The 18,751-nt window shown below is 38.6% G+C and overlaps 3 gene segments (V, D, J or C); all 3 read right to left on the minus strand.

Moving 5' to 3' along the window:
• Positions 1 to 1,841: 1,841 nt before the first annotated feature.
• LOC120535072 lies at positions 1,842 to 2,442 on the minus strand. The segment is given in 2 exon segments: positions 1,842 to 2,167; positions 2,319 to 2,442. Coding segments are annotated over 2 exon segments (444 nt in total).
• Positions 2,443 to 8,368: 5,926 nt separating this feature from the next.
• On the minus strand, positions 8,369 to 8,925 carry LOC120523763. The segment is given in 2 exon segments: positions 8,369 to 8,700; positions 8,856 to 8,925. Coding segments are annotated over 2 exon segments (369 nt in total).
• A 2,727-nt stretch (positions 8,926 to 11,652) lies between these two features.
• On the minus strand, positions 11,653 to 12,339 carry LOC120523753. The segment is given in 2 exon segments: positions 11,653 to 11,989; positions 12,161 to 12,339. Coding segments are annotated over 2 exon segments (444 nt in total).
• Between the last annotated feature and the right edge of the window lie 6,412 nt (positions 12,340 to 18,751).

Genomic DNA, 18,751 nt, shown 5'->3' on the forward strand with positions numbered 1-18,751 from the left:
CCCAGTGTCTATTCTGCTAGCGCTAGCGCTCTCTCTCTCTCTCTCTCTCTCTCTCTCTCTCTCTCTCTCTCTCTCTCTCTCTCTCTCTCTCTCCTGCTTCCTCCGTTTCCTTCTCCTTTCGTTTTTTCTGATCTCTTTTCCTAACCGACTCGCGCTTTTTATAGCACATGAGCCACAGGAACAATCACGGATGTGGGCAGTCCCTCACCTGTGCACTAGGTGAGAAACGCCCACACCGCAGATCGCCCTGTGGCTTGCTACGGCCACCACACCCCCTCACTAAGCCGCGAGCGCAGTAATTATTTATTTAAAAACGGCTGGTCTTTGCTGAGCGAGCTGTGGACCCATAACGCCAAAAGTCAACTCTGGATAAGGCATCATGATGATGATTACGATAATAAGAATTAATTATAGTGGAACATAGGTACAGTGCTTCTAGGAACCAAGGGTTGAATAACATCTTGATCTCTTTCTGTGTTTAATCCTCATGAGAACAACATTTCTATGCTGTTTCCATGTTCACGTGAGTACTTCTTTCAGTACTGTGGTTTTCTTTGTATCACCTATTCAGTAAATATGAACCATTAATGGACTTGCACTTCATCCTTTCTTTGCTTGTCATGTCATATCATTTTCTAACCCATTTGATCCAGACCAACGTTGTGAGACCTAACCTTCATGTGTTTAGACTGTGGGAGAAAGCCAGAGCACATGGAGAAAAATGATGCAGACACAGAGAGGACATGCAAAGTCAATGCAGAGATGACCCAGGACATGAACCCTGGTCTCTTTACTTCAAGGCAGTAGCACTACCACTGCATCAGTATGCCTTCCATATTTGAAATGGATGACCAAAATAAAAAGTGAATGGTGAATTTTGTGTTTTTACTTGTGTATTGAACTTTTTATTTGAATTTTAATTTTTTGAAGTCTACTGATATATTGAGCATTGTTGGACAATTTTTATTCAGTAGAATCTTGTGTAAATTCAGTTTGATACCAGTTTTGTAAATGATAAATTAAAGAAAGTAATGCCAATTATCCATCAATTTCACAACCATGGGAGCCTATCCATTCAGCATTTAACATGCAACAAAAGCCAACCTTAGATGGGACTACATACAAGGTACACTCAGGCTCACAATGGGGCTGTAAGGACATGGAAGACTAATGGAGCAGTTGGAGAAAAATGACAGGGAGAACATGCAAACTGGTCTGAAGTCGACACTGAAAAACTGGACAAAGGACTACTTATCACTGTGCCAATATGAACAAATGGAATAGATTATTTTATTAAAGGCATTACTAAGACTGGAGAGGTTTATTTGGATTAAAAACTAAAAACACGCAGATGTCAAAAACAGAGTTAACGAGAAATATTTCAAAATATGCTCATGGAGAAGAGTAAAATCTTCAGATTACTCAAAGATTAATTAAGGTTAATAAAGACAACAAGAACACCAACAGCGCAAGCAGCAAAATGGATGGATGAATGGAATGAAAAAGATGAAAGCATGTTACAAATTTAAGGCAAATAAATCTTAAATTGTTAAGAAAAGAGCAAAAAAAAATGTTAGAGATAAAACAGTTTTTAAAAATATACACGTATTGACCTTAAAAGAAAGATGTGTATACCAAAAATAAATGTATTAAAAAAAAACACAATATTGAATAATAATAATAATAATAATAATAATAATAATAATAATAATAATAATATATTTTTCAGTATTAATGTTTTCATTTATATCACAATTATTGAAAAGAATGAGAAACAGTATACATATGTCCTGTATTTTCGAGTAACTAAAATCTCGGTATTTCTCGCTGTGTTTTTGCGCGTCTTTCTAATCCGTCTCACTCGCTGTGTCCCTAGCACAGTAATAGACTGCGGTGTCGTCGACTCTCAGATCGGTCATGTGTATGTAGAAGTTTAAAGAGTCTTTCGAAGCGGTGAATCTTCCTTTTATTGAAGACGCATAGCCGTTATCTGATGAGGTATAGAAGTGTAATAGCCATTCCAGACCTTTTCCAGGCGCCTGTCTAATCCAGTGCATTCTGTAGCTGCTTACGTCAAATCCTTCGACTGCACATTTCAGCTGTAGACTTGCCCCTGGCTTCACCTGCTGTGGATCAGACTGTCTTAAAATGATTGCAGTCTCAACATCTAAAGAAGAAATGAACTCGTATTAGAGTTTTAAAAAAACTGTAGATAGACTGCTCGGCAAAAAGATAGATAGATAGATAGATAGATAGATAGATAGATAGATAGATAGATAGATAGATAGATAGATAGATAGATAGATAGATAAACCTACACATAACATATGTTGTTAGGAGGTAAAGGCAGATATAATGTGTTGACATTTTTCCACGCTGTATTTTTCCTTTGAGATTGAAGTGATGCGTCTTAAGTAGCTCGCCGCTCTCCGTTATTTGCATAGACACGCATTCCTTATAAGCAGGGCATATATAGATGAGTAAAATTTTGCTGACAGTGTCATGTTTTGTTTATTTATTTTGGTAACAAATACTAAAGCTTACATCTTCGATGCTATTATAATTATCTTAAAAAACTGCATGTTTTAAAGTGATAGAGTTACAAAAGAGACTTCATAAAATTTCGTTTAAAATTGGTGCTATCATTCCGCTTTTTTGAGGGTCGAAACGCCTCTGAGTATTTCAAACATACGTCCTATACACTGAAGCGGATAATCATACCTACTTTATTGCTATCCATGTCTATTTTGCATGGAGCTTCAAGTAACGTGCAAGACAATTTGCGGGGCAAACGGAATTTGAAATACCATGTCAGCATAAAAATAGCAATACAGCAAATCTAAATAAAAGCAAAAAAAAAAAAAAGCATTCTTAATTGAGATACCCATGAGAAATCTGAATCTACAGCCGCCCGGTTTAAATGAATGCAGCAGACACAAATTATTTGGTAACTTATAGTGTGGCATGTTGTGACAGAGGAAATGAGATGCGCCATTAGCAGTGGTGTTTTAATGCCAAGTCTTATTCTTAAATTTTGTATATGACTAACACCAGGTACCCTGTTATCTATCCATTCCAATGCCAGCTTGTACAAAACTTTTCTCAAGAAGAAATAATATTTGTTTTTCATCTACTTGTAACTTTAACTGATGATCACAGATTAAGGTTAGACAGTTTTCTGTTGCTCAGAATATAGGAATTAAGTTAGAATTGGTAGAATTGGCACTCCAGCCACCAAAAAAAAAACCTCACACTGTTCCATTCCACCTGAAATAGTGTGGTGCTGAGGTGTCAGTCACCCATTGCAAGACTGCACTCAGGTCTTAATCTGGGATCCTGAGTTGATTTGTCATGTGGTGGGTGTGACAATGCACTGTATCATTGCATACTCCTATCCTCCTCCTCCTCTTCCTCCTCCTCCTCTACTTAATCCTTTTAAGGCTTCTGAGACCCAGTGTCTATTCTGGTAGCAATTAGCACTGGAACCAACTCTGGATAAGTCATCATGATGATGATTATGATTATAACAATTAATCAATTTGGAACATAGGTACAGTGCTTCCAAGAACAAAGGGATTGAATAACATCTTGATCTCTTTCTGTGTTTAATCCTCATGTGAACAACATTTCTATGCTGTTTTCATGTTCACGTGAGAACTCCTTTCAGTACTTTGGTTTTCTTTGTACCACCTATTTAGTAAATATGAACCATTAATGGACTTGCACTTCATCCTGAACTATTTCTTTCCTTGTCATGTCATATCATTTTCTAACCCATTTGATCCAGACCAAGGTTTTGAGAGACTAAAGCCTAACATTGGGTTCAGGGCAGGAACAAATCCTGGACAGGGTGCCAGTCCATCGCAGGTTACACAAACACACACACAACACACCAAACACACACTAGGGACAATTCAGTGTTGCCAGTTCACCTAATCTGCATGTGTTTAGACTGTGGAAGAAAACCGGAGCACACAGAGAAAAATGATGCAGACACAGAGAGGACATGCAAAGTCAATGCAGAGAGGACCCAGGATGTGAACCCTGGTCTCTTTACTTCAAGGCATTAGCACTACCACTGCATCAGTATGCCTTCCATATTTGAAATGGTTGACCAAAATAAAAACTGAATGGTGAGTTTTGTGTTTTTACTTGTGTACTGAACTTTTTATTTGTATTTTAATTTTTTGAAGTCTACTGATATATTGAGCATTGTTGGACAAATTTTTATTCAGTAAAATCGTGTGTAAATTCAGTTTGATACCAGTTTTGTAAATGATAAAAATTAAAGAAAGTATTGCCAATTATCCATCAATTTCACAACCATGGGAGCCTAACCTTTCAGCAATTAACATGCAACAAAAGCCAACCTTAGATGGGACACAAGGTACACTCAGGCGCACACTCAGACTCACAATGGGGCTGTGAGGAGATGGGAGAATAATAGAGCAGTTGGAGAAAACTGACTGGGAGAACATGCAAACTAGTTTGAAGTCAACACTGAAAAAATGACAAAGGAGTGCTTACCACTGTGCCAATATGAACAAATGGAATGGATTATTTTATTAAAGGCTTGACTAAGACTGGAGAGGTTTATTTGGATTAAAAACTAAAAACATGTAACTGTCAAAAAACAGAATTAACGAGAAATATTTCAAAATATGCTTTTGGAGAAGAGTAAAATCTTCAGATTACTCAAAGATTAATTAATGTTAATAAAGACAACAAGAACAACAACAGCGCAAGCAGCAAAATGGATGGATGAATGGATAATAAATGAAAAAGATGAAAGCATGTTACAAATTTAAGGCAAATGAATCTTAAATTGTTAAGAATAGAGCCAATAAAAAATTTAGAGATAAAAGTTTTTAAAAATATACACGTATTGACCTTAAAAGAAAGAAGTGTATACCAAAAATAAATGTATTCAAAAAAATTAAAACACAATATTGAATAATAATAATAATAATAATAATAATAATAATAATAATATATTTTTCAGTATTAATGTTTTCATTTATATCACAATTATTGAAAAGAATGAGAAACAGTATACATATTTCCTGTATTTTCGAATAACTAAACTCTCGGTATATCTCGCTGTGTTTTTGCGCGTCTTTCTAATTCGTCTCACTCGCTGTGTCCCTAGCACAGTAATAGACTGCGGTGTCGTCGACTCTCAGATCGGTCATGTGTATGTAGAAGTTTGAAAAGTCTTTCGAAACGGTGAATCTTCCTTTTATTGAAGGGGCATAGTTATTGTTAGATGAGCTGAAGTAGTACATTAGCCATTCCAGACCTTTTCCAGGCGCCTGTCTAATCCAGTACATAGTGTAGCTGCTTACGTCAAATCCTTCGACTGCACATTTCAGCTGTAGACTTGCCCTGGCTTCACCTGCTGTGGATCAGACTGTCTTAAAATGATTGCAGTCTCAGCATCTAAAGAAGAAATGAACTCGTATTAGAGTTTTAAAAAAACTGTAGACAGACTGCTCGGCAAAAAGATACATAGATAGATAGATAGATAGATAGATAGATAGATAGATAGATAGATAGATAGATAGATAGATAGATAGATAGATAAACCTACACATAACATATGTTGTTAGGAGGTAAAGGCAGATATAATGTGTTGACATTTTTCCACACTGTATTTTTCCTTTGAGATTGAAGTGGTGCGTCTTAAGTAGCTCGCCGCTCTCCGTTATTTGCATAGACACGCATTCCTTATAAGCAGGGCATATATAGAAGAGTACAATTTTGCTGACAGTGTCATGTTTTGTTTATTTATTTTGGTAACAAATACTAAAGCTTACATCTTCGATGCTATTATAATTATCTTAACAAACTGCATGTCTTAAAGTGATACCGTTACAGAGAGACTTCATAAAATTTCGTTTAAAATTGGTGCTCTCATTCCGCTTTTTTGAGGGTCGAAACGCCTCTGAGTATTTCAAACATACGTCCTATACACTGAAGCGGATAATCATACCTACTTTTTTGCTATCCATGTCTATTTTGCATGGAGCTTCAAGAAATGTGCAAGACAATTTGCGGGGCAAACGGAATTTGAAATACCATGTCAGCATAAAAATAGCAATACAGGAAATCTAAATAAAAGCAAAAAAAAACATTCTTAATTGAGATACCCATGAGAAATCTGAATCTACAGCCGCCCGGTTTAAACGAATGCAGCAGACACAAATTATTTGGTAACTTATAGTGTGGCATGTTGTGACAGAGCAAATGAGATACGCCATTAGCAGTGGTGTTTTAATGCCAAGTCTTATTCTTAAATTTTGTATATGACTAACACCAGGTACCCTGTTATCTATCCATTCCAATGCCAGCTTGTACAAAACTTTTCTCAAGAAGGAATAATATTTGTTTTTCATCTACTTGTAACTTTAACTGATGATCACAGATTAAGGTTAGACAGTTTTCTGTTGCTCAGAATATAGGAATTAAGTTAGAATTGGTAGAATTGGCACTCCAGCCACCAAAAAAAAAACCTCACACTGTTCCATTCCACCTGAAATAGTGTGGTGCTGAGGTGTCAGTCACCCATTGCAAGACTGCACTCAGGTCTTAATCTGGGATCCTGAGTTGATTTGTCATGTGGTGGGTGTGACAATGCACTGTATCATTGCATACTCCTATCCTCCTCCTCCTCTTCCTCCTCCTCCTCTACTTAATCCTTTTAAGGTTTCTGAGACCCAGTGTCTATTCTGGTAGCAATTAGCACTGGAGCCAACTCTGGATAAGGCATCATGATGATGATTATGATTATAACAATTAATCAATTTGGAACATAGGTACAGTGCTTCCAAGAACAAAGGGATTGAATAACATCTTGATCTCTTTCTGTGTTTAATCCTCATGTGAACAACATTTCTATGCTGTTTTCATGTTCACGTGAGAACTCCTTTCAGTACTTTGGTTTTCTTTGTACCACCTACTCAGTAAATATGAACCATTAATGGACTTGCACTTCATCCTGAACTATTTATTTCCTTGTCATGTCATATCATTTTCTAACCCATTTGATCCAGACCAAGGTTTTGAGAGACTAAAGCCTAACATTGGGTTCAGGGCAGGAACAAATCCTGGACAGGGTGCCAGTCCATCGCAGGTTACACAAACACACACACAACACACCAAACACACACTAGGGACAATTCAGTGTTGCCAGTTCACCTAACCTGCATGTGTTTAGACTGTGGAAGAAAACCGGAGCACACAGAGAAAAATGATGCAGACACAGAGAGGACATGCAAAGTCAATGCAGAGAGGACCCAGGATGTGAACCCTGGTCTCTTTACTTCAAGGCATTAGCACTACCACTGCATCAGTATGCCTTCCATATTTGAAATGGTTGACCAAAATAAAAACTGAATGGTGAGTTTTGTGTTTTTACTTGTGTACTGAACTTTTTATTTGTATTTTAATTTTTTGAAGTCTACTGATATATTGAGCATTGTTGGACAATTTTTATTCAGTAAAATCGTGTGTAAATTCAGTTTGATACCAGTTTTGTAAATGATAAAAATTAAAGAAAGTATTGCCAATTATCCATCAATTTCACAACCATGGGAGCCTAACCTTTCAGCAATTAACATGCAACAAAAGCCAACCTTAGATGGGACACAAGGTACACTCAGGCGCACACTCAGACTCACAATGGGGCTGTGAGGAGATGGGAGAATAATAGAGCAGTTGGAGAAAACTGACTGGGAGAACATGCAAACTAGTTTGAAGTCAACACTGAAAAAATGACAAAGGAGTGCTTACCACTGTGCCAATATGAACAAATGGAATGGATTATTTTATTAAAGGCTTGACTAAGACTGGAGAGGTTTATTTGGATTAAAACTAAAACATGTAACTGTCAAAAACAGAATTAACGAGAAATATTTCAAAATATGCTTTTGGAGAAGAGTAAAATCTTCAGATTACTCAAAGATTAATTAAGGTTAATAAAGACAACAAGAACAACAACAGCGCAAGCAGCAAAATGGATGGATGAATGGATAATAAATGAAAAGATGAAAGCATGTTACAAATTTAAGGCAAATGAATCTTAAATTGTTAAGAATAGAGCCAATAAAAAATTTAGAGATAAAAGTTTTTAAAAATATACACGTATTGACCTTAAAAGAAAGAAGTGTATACCAAAAATAAATGTATTCAAAAAAATTAAAACACAATATTGAATAATAATAATAATAATAATAATAATAATAATAATAATATATTTTTCAGTATTAATGTTTTCATTTATATCACAATTATTGAAAAGAATGAGAAACAGTATACATATTTCCTGTATTTTCGAATAACTAAACTCTCGGTATATCTCGCTGTGTTTTTGCGCGTCTTTCTAATTCGTCTCACTCGCTGTGTCCCTAGCACAGTAATAGACTGCGGTGTCGTCGACTCTCAGATCGGTCATGTGTATGTAGAAGTTTGAAAAGTCTTTCGAAACGGTGAATCTTCCTTTTATTGAAGGGGCATAGTTATTGTTAGATGAGCTGAAGTAGTACATTAGCCATTCCAGACCTTTTCCAGGCGCCTGTCTAATCCAGTACATAGTGTAGCTGCTTACGTCAAATCCTTCGACTGCACATTTCAGCTGTAGACTTGCCCCTGGCTTCACCTGCTGTGGATCAGACTGTCTTAAAATGATTGCAGTCTCAGCATCTAAAGAAGAAATGAACTCGTATTAGAGTTTTAAAAAAACTGTAGACAGACTGCTCGGCAAAAAGATACATAGATAGATAGATAGATAGATAGATAGATAGATAGATAGATAGATAGATAGATAGATAGATAGATAGATAGATAGATAAACCTACACATAACATATGTTGTTAGGAGGTAAAGGCAGATATAATGTGTTGACATTTTTCCACACTGTATTTTTCCTTTGAGATTGAAGTGGTGCGTCTTAAGTAGCTCGCCGCTCTCCGTTATTTGCATAGACACGCATTCCTTATAAGCAGGGCATATATAGAAGAGTACAATTTTGCTGACAGTGTCATGTTTTGTTTATTTATTTTGGTAACAAATACTAAAGCTTACATCTTCGATGCTATTATAATTATCTTAACAAACTGCATGTCTTAAAGTGATACCGTTACAGAGAGACTTCATAAAATTTCGTTTAAAATTGGTGCTCTCATTCCGCTTTTTTGAGGGTCGAAACGCCTCTGAGTATTTCAAACATACGTCCTATACACTGAAGCGGATAATCATACCTACTTTTTTGCTATCCATGTCTATTTTGCATGGAGCTTCAAGAAATGTGCAAGACAATTTGCGGGGCAAACGGAATTTGAAATACCATGTCAGCATAAAAATAGCAATACAGGAAATCTAAATAAAAGCAAAAAAAAACATTCTTAATTGAGATACCCATGAGAAATCTGAATCTACAGCCGCCCGGTTTAAACGAATGCAGCAGACACAAATTATTTGGTAACTTATAGTGTGGCATGTTGTGACAGAGCAAATGAGATACGCCATTAGCAGTGGTGTTTTAATGCCAAGTCTTATTCTTAAATTTTGTATATGACTAACACCAGGTACCCTGTTATCTATCCATTCCAATGCCAGCTTGTACAAAACTTTTCTCAAGAAGGAATAATATTTGTTTTTCATCTACTTGTAACTTTAACTGATGATCACAGATTAAGGTTAGACAGTTTTCTGTTGCTCAGAATATAGGAATTAAGTTAGAATTGGTAGAATTGGCACTCCAGCCACCAAAAAAACCTCACACTGTTCCATTCCACCTGAAATAGTGTGGTGCTGAGGTGTCAGTCACCCATTGCAAGACTGCACTCAGGTCTTAATCTGGGATCCTGAGTTGATTTGTCATGTGGTGGGTGTGACAATGCACTGTATCATTGCATACTCCTATCCTCCTCCTCCTCTTCCTCCTCCTCCTCTACTTAATCCTTTTAAGGTTTCTGAGACCCAGTGTCTATTCTGGTAGCAATTAGCACTGGAGCCAACTCTGGATAAGGCATCATGATGATGATTATGATTATAACAATTAATCAATTTGGAACATAGGTACAGTGCTTCCAAGAACAAAGGGATTGAATAACATCTTGATCTCTTTCTGTGTTTAATCCTCATGTGAACAACATTTCTATGCTGTTTTCATGTTCACGTGAGAACTCCTTTCAGTACTTTGGTTTTCTTTGTACCACCTACTCAGTAAATATGAACCATTAATGGACTTGCACTTCATCCTGAACTATTTATTTCCTTGTCATGTCATATCATTTTCTAACCCATTTGATCCAGACCAAGGTTTTGAGAGACTAAAGCCTAACATTGGGTTCAGGGCAGGAACAAATCCTGGACAGGGTGCCAGTCCATCGCAGGTTACACAAACACACACACAACACACCAAACACACACTAGGGACAATTCAGTGTTGCCAGTTCACCTAACCTGCATGTGTTTAGACTGTGGAAGAAAACCGGAGCACACAGAGAAAAATGATGCAGACACAGAGAGGACATGCAAAGTCAATGCAGAGAGGACCCAGGATGTGAACCCTGGTCTCTTTACTTCAAGGCATTAGCACTACCACTGCATCAGTATGCCTTCCATATTTGAAATGGTTGACCAAAATAAAAACTGAATGGTGAGTTTTGTGTTTTACTTGTGTACTGAACTTTTTATTTGTATTTTAATTTTTTGAAGTCTACTGATATATTGAGCATTGTTGGACAATTTTTATTCAGTAAAATCGTGTGTAAATTCAGTTTGATACCAGTTTTGTAAATGATAAAAATTAAAGAAAGTATTGCCAATTATCCATCAATTTCACAACCATGGGAGCCTAACCTTTCAGCAATTAACATGCAACAAAAGCCAACCTTAGATGGGACACAAGGTACACTCAGGCGCACACTCAGACTCACAATGGGGCTGTGAGGAGATGGGAGAATAATAGAGCAGTTGGAGAAAACTGACTGGGAGAACATGCAAACTAGTTTGAAGTCAACACTGAAAAAATGACAAAGGAGTGCTTACCACTGTGCCAATATGAACAAATGGAATGGATTATTTTATTAAAGGCTTGACTAAGACTGGAGAGGTTTATTTGGATTAAAAACTAAAAACATGTAACTGTCAAAAACAGAATTAACGAGAAATATTTCAAAATATGCTTTTGGAGAAGAGTAAAATCTTCAGATCACTCAAAGATTAATTAAGGTTAATAAAGACAACAAGAACAACAACAGCGCAAGCAGCAAAATGGATGGATGAATGGATAATAAAAGAAAAACATGTTATAAATTTAAGGCAACATCCCAATATGTTAAATGGACCTTAAATTGTTAAGAACACAGCCAAAAACATTTTAAAGGTAAAACAGTTTTTAAAAAATATACACGTATTGACCTTCAAAGAAATAACTGCATACCAAAAATAAATGTATTTAAAAAATGAAAACACAAAATTGAATAATAATAATAATAATAATAATAATAATAATAATAATAATAATAATAATATATTTTTCATAATTAAAGTTTTCATTTATATTACCATTATTGAAAAAAATGAGTAACAGTATACACATTTCCTCTATCTTCGAATAAGTAAACTTTACGACGATATTTCTCGCTGTGTTTTTGTGCGGCTTTCTAATCCGTCTCCCTCGCTGTGTCCCTAGCACAGTAATAGACTGCGGTGTCGTCGACTCTCAGATCGGTCATGTGCATGTAGAAGTTTGAAGAGTCTTTCGAAGCGGTGAATCTTCCTTTTATTGAAGACGCATAGCTGTTGCTAGATGAGCTGTAGTAGTATATTAGCCATTCCAGACCTTTTCCAGGCGCCTGTCTAATCCAGTACATGTTGCTGCTGCTTAACTCAAACCCTTCGACAGCACATTTCAGCTGTACACTTGCCCCTGGCTTCATCTGCTGTGGATCAGACTGCCTTAAAATGATTGCAGTCTTAACATCTAAAGAAGAAATGAACTCGTATTAGAGTTTATAAAAAACTGTAGACAGACTGCTCGGCAAAAAGAAAGAAAGATAGATAGATAGATAGATAGATAGATAGATAGATAGATAGATAGATAGATAGATAGATAGATAGATAGATAGATAGATAGATAGATAGATAAACCTACACATAACATATGTTGTTAGAAGGTAAAGGCAGATATAATGTGTTGACATTTTTCCACGGTGTATTTTTCCTTTGAGATTGAAGTGGTGCGTCTTAAGTAGCTCGCCGCTCTCCGTTATTTGCATAGACACGCATTCCTTATAAGCAGGCCATATATAGATGAGTCAAATTTTGCTGACATTGTCCTGTTTTGTTTATTTATTTTGGTAACAAATAATAACGTTTACATCTTCGATGCTATTATAATTATCTTAACAACCTTTATGTTTTAAAATTATACAGTTAGAAAAGAGACTTCATAAAAGTTCATTTAGTATTGGTGCCATCATTCCGCTTTTTTGAGGGTCGAAACGCCTCTGAGTATCTCAAACATACTTCCTATACACTGAAACGGATTATCAGTAACCTGCTTTTGTGCTATCTCTATTTTGCATGGAGCTTCAAGTAACGTGCAAGACCATTTGCGGGACAAACGGAATTTGAAATGCCACGTCAGCATAAAAAAATCAATACAGCAAATCTAAATAAAAGCAAAAAAAAAAAAAAAGCATTCTTGAGATACCCAGGAACAATCTGAATCACAGATTACAGCCGCCCGGTTTAAACGAATGCAGCAGACGCACGTAATTTGGTAATTTATAGTGTGGCATGTTTTGACAGAGCTAATGAGATACGCCATTAGCAGTGGTGTTTTAATGCCAAGTCTTATTCTTAAATTTTGTATATGACTAACACCAGGTACCCTGTTATCTATCCATTCTAATGCCAGCTTGTACAAAACTTTTCACAAGATGGAGTTATATTTGTTTTTCATCTACTTGTAATTTGAACTGATGATCACAGATTAAGGTTAGACAGTTTTCTGTTGCTCAGAATATAGGAATTAAGTTATTTTTAATAGTAATTACTTTTGCAGTATTTTAATTAATAGGATTTAATTTTTTTATTATTAATTTTATTACAATCCAAACAAAGCAATCAAGTTTTTACAAAGAGAAAAATTAAGTTAAGAACAGATCGATCCCCACCCCTGAGAGAGAGAACAAGCCAAATAGAGTTAAATTTAAGGCTTGTAAACATACCTAAATTAATAAATTCTATGTGTTTTATGAACTTATTTTAAAATATTACTGATTAGATCCTGCCATGTTTTGAAAAAAGTCTGTATTTATCCTCTAACTGAGTATTTGATTTTTTCCAATTTTAAATAATATAACACATCAGTTTCCCACTGACTTAAAAGAGGAGAGTTTGGGTTCTTCCAGTTTATCAGAATGAGTCTGCGTGCCAACAGTGTAGTGAATGCAATCACAATTTGTTTGTCTTTCTCCACTTTAAGCCCCTCTGGAAGAACCCCAAACACAGCTGTTAATGCGTTAGGAGGGATTGTGAGTCCAAGCCTGTCTGAAAGGTAATTCAAAATTTTTGTCCAGAATAATGTTAATTTGGTGCAGGTCCAGAACATGTGACCCAGTGAGGCTGGGGCTTGGTTGCAACGTTCGCAGGTTGGATCATGCCCTGGAAACATTTTGGAGAATTTTAGTCGAGACAGATATGCTCGATATATAATTTTAAGTTGTATAATTGTATGCTTTGTGCATATACTTTCCACTCCTTTTCTGATATATTGAGATATCTTTTTCCCAGTGTCCTCTTGGATCTTTGAAAGGGAGGGATTGTAAAATGATTTTATATATTGTAGAGATGGAGTCTAAGTCCTTGAGATTGAGCAATATTTTTTCCAGCATGGATGAGGGTGCAAGATGAGGAAAATCTGGAAGGTTTTGTTTAACAAAGTTTCTGATTTAAAGATAGTGAAAGAAATGTGTAGTTGGAATGTTAAATTTGCAATGTAATTGTTCATAGGATGCAAAGATGTTGTCTATATAAAGATCTCTAAGCAAGTTAATTCCAAATTTTTTCCAAATATTAAAAACTGCATATGTTTCTTAAGGTTGAAAGAGGTGGTTCTCTTGCAGAGGTTCCAATAGGATTTAAAAACAGTGCTTTCTCTCTGTTCTTAGGTTTGAACCATACCAGAACTATAAATGTCTAACCAGTTTAGTTTAGACATAAAGTGTCAAAGAGTGAAAATTCAGGACTAGTACAAATCCTTAAAGCTTTCCTTTGCCACATTTGTTCAAGAAACTCAAACAAGTTATGCAGCTATGTATAAAGAAGATATACTTAAGTACCCTAAGTGAGAATTCATCTTACTTTAGGAAGCTGTCACTTAATTTTTCTAAAGTAGAGTTTCTCCAAATTAGGTTGTAATTCAATGTTGTAAAGGTAGCACAGTACGAGCGTCAACAACTGTGCAGTTCAGATAAAGTGGGTACCATACTGCTTCATTAATGTTTCGTACATTTCTGTTTGGAATGAACTTGAAGCAGACATCAGATCAGAAGATACACTTGTGGATCAGAAACGTTTCATACATTATTAATGAAGTATACTGTATATCTGAAGTTCTTTAGTAAGGGTATTATACAGCAAGCACACATTAATATTAATAAAGGGTTGTGCCAGGGAGCATCTGCTAAATAAACAAAAATGTAATCCTGACCCTGAAAAGTGAAGGTGGTAATTGACACAGTGTTTGGCCAGATAGCCTTCAGTATGTGTTTATTTGGCACACCTTGTGAAGGCCACCTCAGCTGAAATGGTGTGTCTCTTATCTCCTTTTCTTTTCAATGTGGGAACAATGTTTCCTTTTTTTGTGCTAAGTAAACTTTAGCTCAATAGCAGAAAACACCATATAGTTTGTTGAAGCTGAGAAAAAAAATCTTTAATGTAAAATGTGAGTATCTCTCACCAAAACTTTAATCTTTTTTTGGAGATTCATTCAGTATTTTGCCTATTTGTCAATCAGTATGAAGATAACACAAAAGGAAAAAATACATTGCTGCCTGTTTCTTCATTGTAAACTGTTGTTAACCCCATGAAGACAAGATCACAACGAGACAATGTCGTGTGTGTATGTTAAATTTTACATTAAGAAAACCAAAACAAAGATAATCAATAGTAATAACAATAACAACAATAACAATATTTTTACAAAGATCTTTAACTAAGAAGACAGTGTAATGGATGGCCGGCCATTTATCCCGGCCAATACCCCCAAGCCGCCAGGTGGAGCCCTCCTTGCAGCGAGGAGGTCCCCAGAAGACCAGCAGGGCATCATGGACATTGGAGTTTTATGCAAAGCCCTGCTGGATGCCGTGGGGCCACAGGAGGGAGCTGCAGGGAGGACCGAGGGCTTTTTCGTGCCCTGTGACCCGGAGGTTCGTCACAGGAAGAGCGACGGACTTCCGGGTTGAAGAAAGGGACGATTTACCCTGACCCGGAAGGGAAAAGGACTTGTGGACTATTGGGCAGAAACACTTCCGGGTCAGGAGGTATAAAAGGACTGTGGGAACTCCCAGACAACGAGCTGAGCTGGGTGGAAGGGTGGCAACGTCTGGGAGCTGGAGGATTGGTTTATTGGTTATTATTATTGTTGTTAATGAGTATTGTGGAGGAGAGTGTGCTTTGTACACTGTGGCAAGAAAATAAAGTCAACTTGAGGACTTTTACCTGGTGTCTGGAGTCGTGGACAGGGGTTCAAGGGAGCGAGGGCGCCCCCTATCGTTCACAGTGGCGTAGTCGGCAGGATACTCTAGCGTCGTTTGCAGAGGACCTGAATCAAAAATTTCTGTGGGAAACGAACCCCGAGAAGACTGCGGAATCAGGAATCACCACAGCATCGCCAAAACCCGAAAAAACCGAGTCCAAAATGGGAAAGAAGAAGGGCAAGCAAAGCGACAACGCCAGCGGGAGTGCCGTAGGTGCAATGGCCGACGCTCGGGAGGAGTTAAGGAGAGGCCTTACAAGTCCGGAGAAACCTCCAGGAAGCAACGATCCCTCTAAGGTACGTGCCGAGCGACTTTAAAATCCTTTTATTGTTTCTCACCTTGTCCCGTGCATGTACCTTGGAGATGACCACCTGGAGGCTCCGAGGGGAAAAGGAGACTGCCCCGAAGACGACGGCCTTCTCTTGTCGAAGCCAGAGCACCTAGAAATCGACTTCCGCATGATGGCAGCCGACGAGGGACACGGTAGCAAACCCGGTGCATCCTGGGAAGGAGGAGCTCCGCGTTCTGCAGTTTGCACCTTCAAGCCCGAAGGAACGGACTTGGTTTTTCCAAAGGAAGGGGAGGCAGCGAGGCATCGCTCAACACACAAGAAGGTAAGGAGGGTCGGGAATTAGCTGATCGGGATGTCGAAAAAATATTAAAGGCAGACCGCAGTTCGCCGAAGAAGGCAACTCGACCCTCCGAGAACTCCAAATCCCAGAAGCCTCCGCGAGACCCGCCAGAGCACGTGCCTGAAGCGGGCGTGCTCATTGGCTCCCGGTCGGCAGGTAACACAAACGAGGAAGTGAGTGTTCTGCGGTCGAAATAAATAATTATATTGACTTACGGGAGCTCGAAAAACTAATCGAGCCCGTAGCGAGTATCTTACAGGTCCTGACGACCATTGAAAAGATCGTCGGGATTTGGGAGCGGCAGCCAGAGAGCCGTTGGAGAAGGTGAGGGCCTACGTGCGGCGATTTGGTGAGGAGCCTCCCGTAATGAATGATGCGGCGATACAGGTGAGCGAGACCCGTATCGTATATAATAGAGGGACGCGGTGTGATCCGGGCCCGCGTTTAATAAGTAGCGGGTGCCAATACACGGCGTACCCTACAAGAGAGGTCGGTACGTTAACCGAGTGGTCGGCGGAAGGGCTAATCGATCCGGGGCAGCTAGACAGTGCTGACTCCCGGAGCGAGGCAGCCCTGAAGACGCCGCCACCGGTAATTTATAAATCAAGAGGGGCAGACAGTAAAGGGGCTCTCTTCTTGTAATAGAGAGACCAGACTGTATATAAGCCCCAGATTAAACAGGAGGGCTCTAAGATAAAACGGGGTCTCCTGACAAGAAAGAAAAGAGACAGAAAAGTCAAAGCACCAGTAGAGGCGGCAGGGTTTCTCTCCCAGCAAAAGGGCGGACCTAACAGTTCCTTATTGTTTTCAGTCCCGTAGGGGAAGAATACCAGGAGGACAGAGGCAATGTTACGGGTGCCGAAGGTTGGGCCATATTTGGCGGAACTGTCCTTGGAGAGAGGGGGACAAGAGGTCAATTTGGAATAATATTCCCCCTAGGTTCTCCAGGGACCAAGATGTTCGTTTAATCAAGGCTCAACCAGGACGTCCTCTTGGAGGAAGACTTCCTCTCGGGGCAGGCCGCCCGAATAATAATTCGTCGCTGGGGAATACTGTAATGGATGGCCGGCCATTTATCCCGGCCAATACCCCCAAGCCGCCAGGTGGAGCCCTCCTTGCAGCGAGGAGGTCCCCAGAAGACCAGCAGGGCATCATGGACATTGGAGTTTTTATGCAAAGCCCTGCTGGATGCCGTGGGGGCCACAGGAGGGAGCTGCAGGGAGGACCGAGGGCTTTTTCGTGCCCTGTGACCCGGAGGTTCGTCACAGGAAGAGCGACGGACTTCCGGGTTGAAGAAAGGGACGATTTACCCTGACCCGGAAGGAAAAGGACTTGTGGACTATTGGGCAGAAACACTTCCGGGTCAGGAGGTATAAAAGGACTGTGGGAACTCCCAGACAACGAGCTGAGCTGGGTGGAAGGGTGGCAACGCGTCTGGGAGCTGGAGGATTGGTTTATTGGTTATTATTATTGTTGTTAATGAGTATTGTGGAGGAGAGTGTGCTTTGTACACTGTGGCAAGAAAATAAAGTCAACTTGAGGACTTTTACCTGGTGTCTGGAGTCGTGGACAGGGGTTCAAGGGAGCGAGAGCGCCCCCTATCGTTCACAACAGGTAAAAGAAACAGTCCTGTAATGAAGTTTCTAGATGGTGAAAGGAGTTAACTGGGACTCATTCAGCTACAGGAGTGTGGACAGTGGGCAACAGATGGACTGAGATAGAGAACCCTAAGCTTCACTGATTACTTGGGATTTATGACACCCATGTACACATTACTTTATTCAATGTCACCCAATTCTCATTATTAGGACAGGATGACCCAATAATCCCAAATCCAAAGACCCCATGATGTATTAGATTAAAAAAAGAGTATTTCCAAAAATCAAAGGAAAAATAATGAGAAATCTTCATACAAGATAACATTGAAATGATCTTCTGCTGGTGTAGAGTAAAAAGGGAATAAAGAGATCTAAAGTAAGGAAGATGCGTAACGCCATGCATAGAATTCGCATTATAACATGATGTAAGCACAAAAGCCGAAATGTGCTTACGCACAGATGCAGGAATGTGTGCGTACTCCAACTTCCGTGTTCTTCTGCTACATAATTCCCGATCAGCATGAAAAGTAACGCTCGTGCACGTGCTTGCTGTCCCGCCCCATCTCCTCCCAGAATTATGCCTCTTTGAATATGCAAATCAATATAAATAGCCCTTAAGCTCAGTGTTCTGTGAAAAGACAATGGAAAAAGCAAGAGGGAAAATGGAAGAATTTCAGCGAATACCAAGTGGAGGCAAGGAAAAATGTACCTTTTGTTGGTTTAAACAGTGGTATAAACAACAAAAGGA

The sequence above is a fragment of the Polypterus senegalus genome, chromosome 1 (genome assembly GCF_016835505.1).
Source record: "Polypterus senegalus isolate Bchr_013 chromosome 1, ASM1683550v1, whole genome shotgun sequence".
NCBI classification, from domain to species: Eukaryota; Metazoa; Chordata; class Cladistia; order Polypteriformes; family Polypteridae; genus Polypterus; species Polypterus senegalus.